The sequence below is a fragment of the Liolophura sinensis genome, chromosome 1 (genome assembly GCF_032854445.1).
Source record: "Liolophura sinensis isolate JHLJ2023 chromosome 1, CUHK_Ljap_v2, whole genome shotgun sequence".
In the NCBI taxonomy this organism is placed as follows: domain Eukaryota; kingdom Metazoa; phylum Mollusca; class Polyplacophora; order Chitonida; family Chitonidae; genus Liolophura; species Liolophura sinensis.
In genome coordinates this window covers 86,993,666-87,006,343 of record NC_088295.1, presented here as the reverse complement: position 1 = coordinate 87,006,343, position 12,678 = coordinate 86,993,666, and the positions used below count along the sequence as shown (strand labels likewise).

Below are 12,678 nucleotides of genomic sequence, written 5' to 3'. Positions count from 1 at the left end.
TTTTCTTCTGTGACGTTGTTGTGCGTGTGTACTTTATGCACCATGTGTTTTATGAGCACAACTATACACCTATAATGGTATAGAAAATTGATAGAGGGTATCTCGCTACTTCGACCTTTCTAATACAGGGCGAAGCAGCAAGGTAACGAGGCAGCGAGGCGAGATAGCGATTTAGTGAGGCAGCGAGGTAGTGTGGCAGCGAGGTAAAGAAGCAGCGAGGTAGCGAAGCGAGGTAGCAAGGTAGCGGGGTAAGTAATCTTGCTGTCTTCGCTCGTTTCGCTACCTCGCTGCCTCTCTGATCGCTACCTCGTTACCTCGCTGCCTCGGTACCTCGCTGACTCGGCATCCAACGACCACAGTCATGCAGGAACTGAATGAATCTCCTACTGCGCATGATTGTTGGGGACCTGTATGATCTGACCAAACCCCGTCATTGCTTTAATTCGGCTAAGACATTGTTTTATATTCATGCGCACACGTAGGAAAGTAAACACGAGGAGATAAACCGCTATAGGCTAATACTGTCATACTGACAAAAGTGTCATCAAACCCATTCCATCCACCATAATGCTGGCTGACGTCATAAATGGATAACTTATTAAATAAATACCACCAACCAGTACTGAAATATGGCGTAGTAAAGATTAATAGGAGGACAATGATGGAAGGAAAAGCCCACTTGGCTTAAAACGTTTTCACCTGGTTGGAAACGGTTTACACCTAGAATCTTTAGGGCATTATTTCAGCAATTTCAAAGACACTCTGTGCCAAACCTTGCACGTGCGAGGTATACGATAAAACGTTTTGGAAAACCTGGCAATTATATCGCGTTGGTGGACACGGGAATTGATCTCTGAGAAAGCGAACATCAAATAGTCCCTTGCCAAGCGTGCGCTGCTTCGAAGCCTATATATATTCCCCCAATGAACGAGACGCACGACCACCGACCAAACAAATTGGGCATCCCAACATATCCCAAGAGTGCCAGCGTCATCTCCAACAACCAGACCGTGTGTTTTCTGTCTATATGGGCGACCCCCCATAATCTTGCAGAACGAATGGTGATTTATCATAATATCACATCAGCGAGGTAACGCGCATACCTGACAAAGTGATACGCCTTTTAATTCTATGTACACCCTCGACCAGTTACAAAAGCACATCGATGCCAACTCCACCAAATCATCACACTCGCCGCGTACGGGATAAATTCGTAACCTACATCGACCACCTCAGTCCCCAACTACAGTTACGATAAATGTCTCACCAAAATGAGGCCTTGTTATACCAACGTTTACTTCTTCGCCGAATGGAAGAAACGGCAATTTCACACTGCCACGACTTGAACAACGATCTCACCCACGCAAAGCCGAGCGCAAGGCTTTGCAGGAAACGTGGAAGAACTATATACGCCTTGAGGACACGAAAAATAATACAATCGTGACTAGACGCCCTTAAATTCTATGGTTTTTTACCAAAAATCGCTTAAAATGCGTCTCCCTGTATTTGATAGGCCAGAGCTTCTGGGGCCTATAGGCGGCCCCTAGACCCATAGACGCCTATAAGGCTTGTATAGTCGTCCCTCCCGCCACAATCATTTCCTGCTGCGCATTGTCAATGTAAACGCTGAATAAGCATGGAGGACATATGTCTGGATCTACGATATTTTTGTTCATAGCCGATGATGCCTATTTTGACGATTGTTGGTTCCTAATCAGTCGCCTAAACAAACGCCTAAATTCACGTTCTTGGTTTATGAGCGCAAACCAATTTTTAAATCCACCAAAGAGCTATAACTATAGAGACAATTTGTTTATATGGATTGACTAGTTAAAAGATTGATTCGAATTCAGCAACATCAGCAATAAAATCGACTGGCCTTGTCGTCATAGCGTTAGCAATTCTACTGATGTTGTTCGCAACGATTGTTTTATATACTTTAGAAACAAAATCCTTGTCCGAAGGTTGAGAAGGTTGTATAAGCAACGAGAGTATATGACGTTACGTTTCACTATATTCCATGACACGTCTTTGTGATACCACCACACCAGAGCTGTCTGCAGTGGCCATGGCTTGACTTTTGTTACCTTAATTGGTTTTCTATTCGATGAATATTGTGGGGACAAAATCATTATCCGCGTATTGTGAAGAGTATTTCTATTGGCGTTTTAATCCCTGTTTGAAATTTTTTCAGAGCCGCATGCAAGGTAGGTCTATAGATTCTATACCTTAAACACACGGATGTAGTTTGTACCGTGCCGGTAGTAATATATTTTATTTGTTTATTTGATTGGTGTATAACTGCATACTCAAGAATTATTCAGTTACATTGAACGGCGTTCACTTTTGTGAACTTTTGGAAACCAGAGTGCCATTGATGTAAACTAGCGACCTTATAACCAAGTTACTGACAAGCTTTCTCACTTGCATGTGCACCGTCACACACCGTTGTATAGGCCCTTCCTGTATATATGCACACAATATTAATAGCGGCGGAAGGAGACAAGTGATCTTTATAACGAACGTTAAGCTGAGATTCCTTACATGCGGTAGCGGTATACGGTACGCGGTATGCGGTACGCCGCAAAAAATCGAAATAGCTAAAATAAGTTGCAATGATTCCATAGGTACGGTCGCGGATCCGTTTTTTCATGCGGAAACGTATACGGCAAAATCAATCGCACTATGTAGCGATCGGTGCGGTATGCGTTTTCAAAACCGGACAGAGTATCCCAAGAAATGACGTCACTGGTGGGGTGTTTCCCCGACACGTGGTCGGAACTTGTTTAAATTGTTCTCTGGTTAGACGAAAGTACTGTTGGAATTTTTCTCCATCCAGCTGCAATTCCGAGACCAAGTTATGTAAAGCTCCCTGCTGAGCTCTTTGCCGCAAAATACTGTGGACCCACCATCGGTGTTTTCTCTTTTTTCGCTTCTTAAGTTGCAACAACTTATATGACATTGCTATTATGGCAAGGTCTGAATCTTGCTCTAAAGCCACACGTCGTGAAATGGAGGAATGCGACATGTTTGCTCTGATAAAAACGCACCATGAATGAAAGAAAACGCATAGGTTACCGGATAAATGGAATCAGAGAAAGCGCATACCGCATGCCGTATCCGCGTACCGCGTGGAGTATACCGCAAACCGCATACCGCGTATATGGAATCTCAGCTTTACAACGACTGCACAAGCACCCACCCTCGAGAGTCGTCAACCGTACCGCTTATTACAGGCGCATCGGAAGCCATTTGAAATTGTGGTACGGCCATCGGTCGACTATCCCAGCACAAAAGGAAAGGTTCCAGGTGCTTTCTAGGCCCGGTGAGCCTTGGGATGCTAGACGGCTGGAGATGCCCTGAAATCGTTTTACAGGGTTTTTATTCTCCACATAGATCTGTTGTAGTTTTATGTGCTTAACGGTCTACAGTGCACATGTGTGTGTATGGGCCTTCAAATTGTTGTTGGCCATTAAATTAGTTCGACTTTTGATTTATTTCCTTCTTTTTTTTTTCTTTTTACTTTTTACTTTGAACTACGGTGCCGTATCGGCAGCTGATAAAATGCGTAGGCCTATGAAAAATACATAGATATATCGTCCTGACATTTTATACATTTTTATCTGTACAGAAACTTTTGTAGTTCTTGGGTTAAATAGTAATTTTACGTCAAAACACTAATTGTCAATGTTACTACACAACATTTCAATGTATATGCTAACATAGGGCTAATGTTATTTAATTTAGTCAACATTGTAAAATACCTACCCTCCACATTCTTTCAATTTAAAAATAAACAACACCCTAGCAACATTTCAAAAACAATCAAAATTTTTTATACAAAATCATTCATGACACGACAACTTTTAGAAAACACCGCTTCCCATGTATACTAGTAACCTCTAACGTTTCCACGCCCGTCAAATTTCAACAATATCAGTCAAAGAAAAGAAAACATTACTTTTTACGCGTAACCTCTTATATTCAACGAGTTGATGGTGCTCGGGCATATCCTTTGTTCCCCTCAGTTATCCCCCTTGAGCAGCTCTTTTGAAGCTGTAGCCGTCAACAGACAGAAAGGGTGATGGCAAACACAGTAAGTTCTGTAATATGTGTTTTGTTTCTTATTTCTGTATTTTCAGTACTTAATTCAGTCCAGTATTCTAGAGGAGCAGATTTTTCACAGAATTAAACACGAGAACTAATTCTAAGGGGCAAATCTGAGCAGATCGCAGTGATTGAAATATTTTTCTTGAAGCCTGTGCCCTTTTTTCGGGCTTTTGTCAAATCCGTCACAATCGATGACGAGGGTTGATTCGATGCAAATATTAGGAACTTTCCTGCCCATAATATACTATAACTTTTTATGGCGAACTTAGGCCCACAACATCAATCTGTATCTGTCTCCACAATTTTACCCCAGACCTCTGTGCATAAATGCACAATTTTTGGATAAGAAACTGAAACAAACGAGAGCTTGGCCTTCCAATTTTAGCAGTCAGCCATGCGGCAGTTTGCTTCTGCACGTACAACATGCCGGTCTTAAGGTCTCACTTCAAAGTGCTTAAAAGGACCACATCGCGCTGAAAAGGTATACATAATATTTCAAGAATCTTGATCAAACATTCAAAAGGGTAGATTAGCCAACTGAAACACAGAGTCTGTAACTTCACTGACTACTTTTTTAATTAGATGTGTTGAAATATATATCTGTATCCGAAAGATATGAAATAGATCATTGGCTCTATCAACATCATTTTGTGTTTTGTACACGTGTAGTCAGAATCCAAAAATACAACGGCACGAAAAGAACGAAGAAAAGCATGGTGGAAGAAGAAGCAAGAAAAGGGAAGTTCAGAACCTTCAGGCGAAGGAGTCCGGCTTCGGGGTATGCATCACTGCACTACAGTTCTACCTGGAATTCATGCTTTTTCTTGTTTTATGACTTTGCTGGGCTTTAAATTGGAGAATTATGAAATCATAATTTCAGTTTTCGTCCTTCTTACCCAGCACTGCGTAATTATTACCTCTTAGCAATACAGTGTGTAAATGACCCTTTAATTTATGAACCTGAGGATGGTCATGGGCTTTCTCCCACTAAAATGCTGGCCATCATTGTATGTGTCAAACAAGGAAATTTTCTTGAGTATGGTATAAACATCAATCAAATGAATAAATAAATAGATAGACTTTACTTCATGTTTCATGTGCTAAATGGTTTATCATGGGCATATATGTATTTTCCAGTGAGAAAACCTAAAGTGGAAAATGACCAGCCACGTCAAGCATCAGTTGTTGAAACACGAGATGGATTCAAGCTTAAACTCAAGTTAAATAATTCATTGCCTGTGAAAGTGGGGAAAAAGACCGTTACAAAACAGAAGAAGAAACCTCTACAATCTCAAGGAACTTCAACAGTGGCAAACTCAGAAGCTATTTCCAGTCCTAAGAAGAAGAATCGGAAGCCAAAAGTACCAACTCCTGCAGAAACACCTCCCAAACCTTCTCCAAAGACATATGTGTTGTTTGTGGGAAACCTACCTTTTGATATCACCAAGGAACAGCTACTAGATCACTTCAGAAAAACTGGTAAAAGTTGACAAAAATAAATAAGATTTTATGTATCACGGCTCTGCATGGACAATCAGCTATTATCGAAAAGCCATCCTGATTAACTATGTAATAGCCCTATCCTTGTTACAAAGTTAAGCTGCACCAGTTTTCATAAGTATGCATAGGTGATACATACCCATTTCGTCTTCAAATTTCTATTCTTCTGTAGTGTCTCATACTGTGAAGTGTGGCACAGAACCTAGATAGCATGTATGTACAGATGCATGTGTTTTTTTGTAAGTTTTGAGTGAAAAGTACAGTATTTGGATGCAAGAACACACAGTGATGTGTATGATTGCATGGTATATTTTTATCACACATCTGTGTTTATACTGACATATAGGTAATGTACATACGTATATCTTGGAGCTGTTGTGACATAAACTTGTAGATGACATTTTAATGGATCACAAGTTGTTGACATTGACTGTTCACAGTAAAATACTGTCATTCTCTATTACAAAGGTCATATGATATGATCTGTAATTTTCGGACATGAAAAAAACAAAACCTGCAATAGATGTGTGTTCAACATTATATGAGTGTGTAAATGGTTGGCATCTCAGAATCTCTTTTTCTACCTAATGTAAGCAGTTTGTGTATGCTAGCAGAACACTAACTCATGGCTCTCACTTTCTTGGATGGTTCTCTTAGATCTCATTGTACAAATCCAGTCTGTAATCCAGCTATTAGCTTTGTTTGAGATCCAATTGAGCATGAAATTTTCTGTATCTTATATTGCAGGTGGAGCAAAAAGTGTCAGAATTCCTAAGGAAAGAGGAACTGACAAAGGAAGAGGCTTTGCATACATTGAATTCAGAGATGGAATCAGTTTTAGGGTAGGTGTCTGGTCAATTCCAATTTCTAATGCTAATACACATGAGGCTCGAGTTACAATCTTAGACTTGCTCCAGGATTACGCCCTGGTCACTGTTCAAGGGGCCTTGGTGACAATAAGCGGTCGATGCTCGTTTACTTTCGTGGAAGATCATTTGTCTCCCGAAACACATCCCAAAAGATATTTTTAAAGACTGAAATACAGCCATCCAAAACCACAGTGCAGCAATAACTGGTTGGCAATATCATTTCCTTGCAACATCAGAGACTTGAATAGTACTAATGATTCAAGTTGAGATTCCTGGAGAAAGGAAAATAATTGTTTATTGACTAATATTTTTTCCTCTGCATTTATGTTCCATGCTTGCTATTACTTCCTGTACATGTAGGTGAAAAATAAGTCTGTCCATTAAAATTTGGCTTTTGTAAGCATTCATTTTTACCCACCCAGACCAGTGTTATAGCGAGTTTGTCCTGTCTGTCTGTCCATCCTGCTCTCCCTCTGTCAATCCATCTGTCTGTATTTGTGACTGGTCTATAACACCTACAGTTTTCCATATTTTTTAATTTTTCATAGATACATACATACATACACAGATGTTGAGGTGTCGCAATTCACATTTGTCCATTTTTGTATTTGTCTTGATAACCAGATAGCCATTTTCCTTATATATACAGTATAAATGGATATGATTTCGTGTAAGGGCTATAACTCCAGCAGTTTTTTGCGTAGAGTTTTAATTTTTGATGGATACATGCACAGATGAAGGTGTCTCGTGACTCACATTTGTCCATTTCTGTGGTTGTGATTATTACCAGATTGCGATTTCCCTATGTATGCTCTATAAACCGAGCTGTAACTCCAACAGTTTTCCATAGTTTTCATTTTTGGTGAATACATACACACACAGATGACATTGTATTGTGACTCACGTTTGTCCATTTTCGTTGTTCTCAAGATAACCAGATAGCCATTTTCCTTATATATACTATATAAATAGATATGAGTTTGTGTCCGGGCTATAACTTCAAGTTTTTTGCATAGAGTTTTAATTTTTGGTGGATACATACATGTACATACACAGATGACTGTCAAACTCACATTTGTTCATTTCCATTGGTTGGTTAGCACGCTAGCGCAGCACAATGCCCCAGGAGCCTTCCACCAATGTAGTCGCTGTGAGTTTAAGTCCAGCGTATGCTGGCTTCCTTTCAGGCTGTGAATGGGAAGATCTGTCAGCAAACTGTGGACTAAGATTGTCGTGGGTTTCCCCTGACCATCCGTAATGCTAGCTGCTGGTGTTCTTCCATACATTTCAAACAAATCCTTTGTTGGGGCGTATGTTGTGTTCACCTGGTGTTTTTTTTTTTTTTTTATTTCAACAGGCTTACACCTGCTATCATCACCTTGTAGAAAACCAAGAATTTTGATTTATTTATTTATTTGATTGGTGTTTTACGCCGTACTCAAGAATATTTCACTTATACAACCATGGCCAGCATTATTGTTGGGAGGAAACCGGGCAGAGCCTGGGGGTAACCCACAACCATCCGCAGGTTGTTACCAGACCTTCTCACGTATGGCCACAGAGGAAGCTGGCATGAGCTGGACTTGAACTCATAGCCACCACATCAGTGAGTTTCTCCCGGGTCATTACACTGTGCTAACGCGCTGATCAACTGAGCCATGAAGGTCCTCAAAGAATTTGAGCTTAACTATACAGCCACTATCTTTTCCAAAATGCAGACTTCTGCAAATTATGATCAACTTCACTTCCATCATTTTTTGGTAAAGCTAAATTATTTATTAATGTGTATACATTGATGGCAAGTGGGCATTTTTCTAAAAAAGAAGCACATACCAGCTGTGATATATTTCACCTGTACTTAGTCTAGGTGTATCTTTTTGTACATATTTCTGGCTCTGTTCAGGGTCCCCAGAAGTTCTGGTACCTGTAAAAGGTCTCCTCAACCACCCTCAACACCTGGAAATTACTCATGCTGTGATGATGGTGTATCATATAAAACATTAATGAAGCACAAGTGAGCTGCATTTCTCATGCATGGGTCACAGAGTATTGTGCAGAAGGTGACATTGTTTGATATCATTATTATTATTATTAGTCTTCATTTTCATGGTACTCCTTTTCATCGACAATTTTTTTTTTTTTTATTTGTTGTAGGTGGGGTTACGCTTACACCAAACTACCCTGGCAGGTAGAAAGATCAATGTTGAATTTACATCTATAGGAGGCAACAACAAAAACAGGCGAGAGAAGTTGAATGCAAAAAACAAAGCCCTGGAAAAGTTGAAGGTGCCGATTGGTGATTCAAAGAGTTGAATGCACGTGTTTACAAATTTTTACGATAATATGTCACAGTTTGAATTTTTGGGTGATTGAACATGGAAACGACAAGTACATCCTCCTTAAACTTGATCAGTAATGGTTTTTAATCAACATTGACATATCCGTTCTGTGAATACAAATGTATGAATTAAGAATCTCCTGTCATGTGTCGATAATAACTGTCTGATAAAGAAATAGGCCTGCATTCATTAACATGTGAGTTGCAGCGGCTATTAACTTACATAAAAGACTTGGCTCTAATTATCATAATGGAAAGTAACCCTGATTTGTGTTAATTTTTATGTTGGCATCTCTAGTTTAAGTGTGTACGTGTAAATTTGCCAGTTTTACGTTAAAATATTTATTATATGATGTATTATATAATTAATATACAAGATGTGTTTAGTGCTTCATGCCTCAACCTGATCACTGAAAGGAAACAAAGCAGAATATTGACATGACAGCTTTCCTCAGGTGTACAGGCAGTATTTGAGCGTAAGGTAAGAGGTCAGATGTGCTAAATGCCATGCATTACTTGTACATGTTGTCTCCTTCAGACCTGGAGATCTGTCTGACTTACTAGAAATCTGGGAGGTAAAAAATGGTTCTTGACATCTGATTTGATCAATGTATATTTCACTTAATCTGAAAATCGACATTGAATTCTGAATTTAGGCAATGTTGTAGAATTATAATTCCAATCCATTGTCTAATACTACAGCACATACCTATTTCTCGGTGTACTTTTACAGTAGCTAGGTGCACTGGTATTGTGTATATATATATATTTTTTCTCTTTGTGGACAGCACTTCATTAAGCAGTGGTAGTAGCAAATATTTGGGTTACCCTAATTCCTCAGCGTTTTTGCATTTAAAAGAGCAACTTTCAATTATACACCTTTTTCACTTGATTTTGACTACATTTTTGGATTGGCCAATTTCAGGGCTTCACAAAAAGCAGAATTTTATCTGTCTACACAGACCAATTCCCTCAGAATATACAACTTGCAAACATGAAAAGGTTGAAGAATTATAGTACGTACCCCTAAACGTTTACCGTTATATATATGTATAATTTCCACATTGACACAATCTATACAGTAGGATTGACCAGTGGTCGCTGCATATGGCCTAGACCATTTCCACCAAATCATAATGTGCGGATCATAACCTCATATTAACAAACACGGCATTAGTTTTTCAGTAATAACAGATTACTGTCTTCAAAATGTGTTAAGCCCGATTTCCTGAGCTATTAAGCATGTTAATCCCTGTGATGTTCACTCTAACATTATCTTCTGGACATAAAGATTACATCAGATCATTTTAACAGTCAGAATGAACTCTCAGTTGTACATGTATAGGACATTCGATGAAATGGCAATACAGGCTCCGTGACCTTGTTTCAAAGTTGTAATTTTGGAAGCCTGTCTGATGTGTTTTGTTTTTGTTTTAACAAGGAACATTTCATTGTTTAATATTGTGAGATCATCACATTTATAGGAAATGCAGAAAGCATGGATGTCACTGATCTGTTAGTGTTGATATACAAGACCCTAAGAGCAAGCCAACATATAAATCAGCAAACTACAATGAAGTACGGGTGCACTGTTTATAATGCAAGGAGTTTAAAAGTAAATGTTTTAAAGCACATGACATTTAATCATTCACAATCACTTAGACTGCTGTGTACAAACCATGAAAAGGTTAAGCATCTATTCTATAACAGTCACCTCATTACGACTGCTTTGGTGGCCTAATGGTTAGAGCGTCAGCCTTGAGGTCACATTTGCAAATCAACGTCCAATGGTACACGTAAAAGGCCTGGCAAAATACATTGTGAATTTTTCAATTTCATTTTTAGCCTGTCAACCATTGCTCCGCCTAGTTTTGTTTGTAGGCCTGTATGTTCACTTAGAGCTAGCTTCACTGTGTGGGCTCTTCTTTAATCCCGAATGAAATATGTCAAAACTGTCAGGCATTCATTCCAACTTGGTTGTCTTTGTGAGTCGAGAACCAGGAGGCATAACTTTTGCTGCTTTACAAACTTTGACATACGAGAAATACACAATCCCAGTCAACGGGAAACGCAAGGTTTACGCAGTTATATACAACCTGGGAATACTTTATACAAATATACCATATAAAGACCTGTTATATTAGTTCCAGATACACCAAACTCAAAGTGTAGTTCGTCTAGAGGCTTGTCTAAAAGTCCTGCAATACTGCTTTTATGTCGAGATGCACGTTCAGTGTAAAATAGCAATGTATTTAACAGAGAATTGTCTTTCCATATCTCTCTTTTTGCACGTTTTTACAGCTGAAAACCCCTGCACTTGGTCTACATACATACCTCTTGTGTTAGTCAGTAGATACACATAATTAGTGATTTAGTACAGGGTGCATGAAAGCTTTATGTTGGGTTCACGCAATTATTCCATAGTGAAAATTGATTAAGTTACTTATTTAAGTTGTGACAGATAAACAGAGGCATGTAAGTACCCAAAACTTAATATTGACAAAAAAAAAAAAGAGGTTGTCTGAAAAGCTAAACTTACTGTATGTACGTGTACAATTTGAACAATGATGTTTACTAGCTGTGTTAGTGAACAACTATGGTAGGTTCTTTTCAGTGTAAATTGTTCTGTAAATAAACATATTTTACAGTTGTTCTGTATTTGCAGGTACTTATCATTTTTCATCAGAAAACTGCCTTTATCCATTGTGTACATAATATCTATAAACATTACAATTGCAAAGCGAAGTCCTCCAATACTGATGTAACTTTGCTTGATGTACACATATACTGGCTTAGATTTGAAATTGTTTCCTCTTCAAGTGACGTGTTCTTTCAGATCATGGAACTAACCTTGTATGTTCTAACTGTAGATCCATTGGTTTATTTCGTGACTGGTAAGATTCCACTAAAATGGATTATTTGCACCATTTTCACAATTTGGTTGACAAAAAAAAAATAGATGTCATACAATCTTGAAGTAAAGTGCTAATGCGATTTGAAAAATTAAAGGATAAGGTGGGTGTGTCAATAATCTGGAACCCAAAGTTTTCAGGAATACAAAATGGCCAAGTATAAATCTTTCTCTCTGTTTTATTTCAATTTGAAACCCATGTAGTTGGGGATTCTAGCTTGGATGACTTTGATTAACTTTTGTCTTAATGACATACTCAAATACTTTCACTAACATGGTGGTGATCAGTTTAATTGTTGGAGGAAACCAAGGTATCAGGCTCAAACCACTGACCTGTGGCAAACTTTTTCACTTATGTGTGTATATATGCTTGGGGTTTAACGTCATACTTAACAATTTTTCAGCCACATGACTAGGAGTCATCATTAGGGGCGTGTACATATACCATGTCTTCTTGTGGCAGGGGGAGTCAATGCCGCCAAAGTGCTGCCGCCACTGAAGAATCATGCCGAAGACAACAGATATGACACCCACGTTGTCACATTGTAATGACAATAGGCCAACCTGAATCAGTTCTGTTTCCTTGCCCTCGCCTCTCAGTGCTGAGTGCAAAGCGAGGCAGCTACAAGTATCATTTTTAAAGTCTTTGGTATGACCTGACCCGGGTTTCCACTTATGATATACAGATACACACACCATGATATATTGCTGGAATGAATACACATGTTCTTCAAGACATGTAGGACTGTAAGCCACCACGAACATCATCAACTAGTTACTGTTCCAATGTCCCACTAGCAGTGATAATGAGGAAATCTACAGGCTCCTGTTGCAAGGTCGAGTTTGAGCCCACACTTTGTGTGTATCCTAGAGACTTACAGACAAGCACCCTTAATCACTATACCAAAGCCTGCTCCCACAAGTGACCTGGATTGTGGCCTTCAATTTGA

At 39.0% G+C, this 12,678-nt stretch overlaps 1 protein-coding gene across 1 annotated transcript; it reads left to right on the top strand.

The window, feature by feature from the left end:
- Positions 1-4,068: 4,068 nt before the first annotated feature.
- Positions 4,069-11,427, top strand: LOC135461971 (uncharacterized). Its single transcript, XM_064739279.1, has 5 exons — positions 4,069-4,096; positions 4,780-4,888; positions 5,248-5,589; positions 6,358-6,452; positions 8,634-11,427. The coding sequence occupies exons 1-5, from the start codon at positions 4,085-4,087 to the stop codon at positions 8,790-8,792; spliced, it is 717 nt and encodes a 238-aa protein (XP_064595349.1). The 5' UTR covers positions 4,069-4,084; the 3' UTR covers positions 8,793-11,427.
- The last annotated feature ends 1,251 nt before the right edge of the window (positions 11,428-12,678 follow it).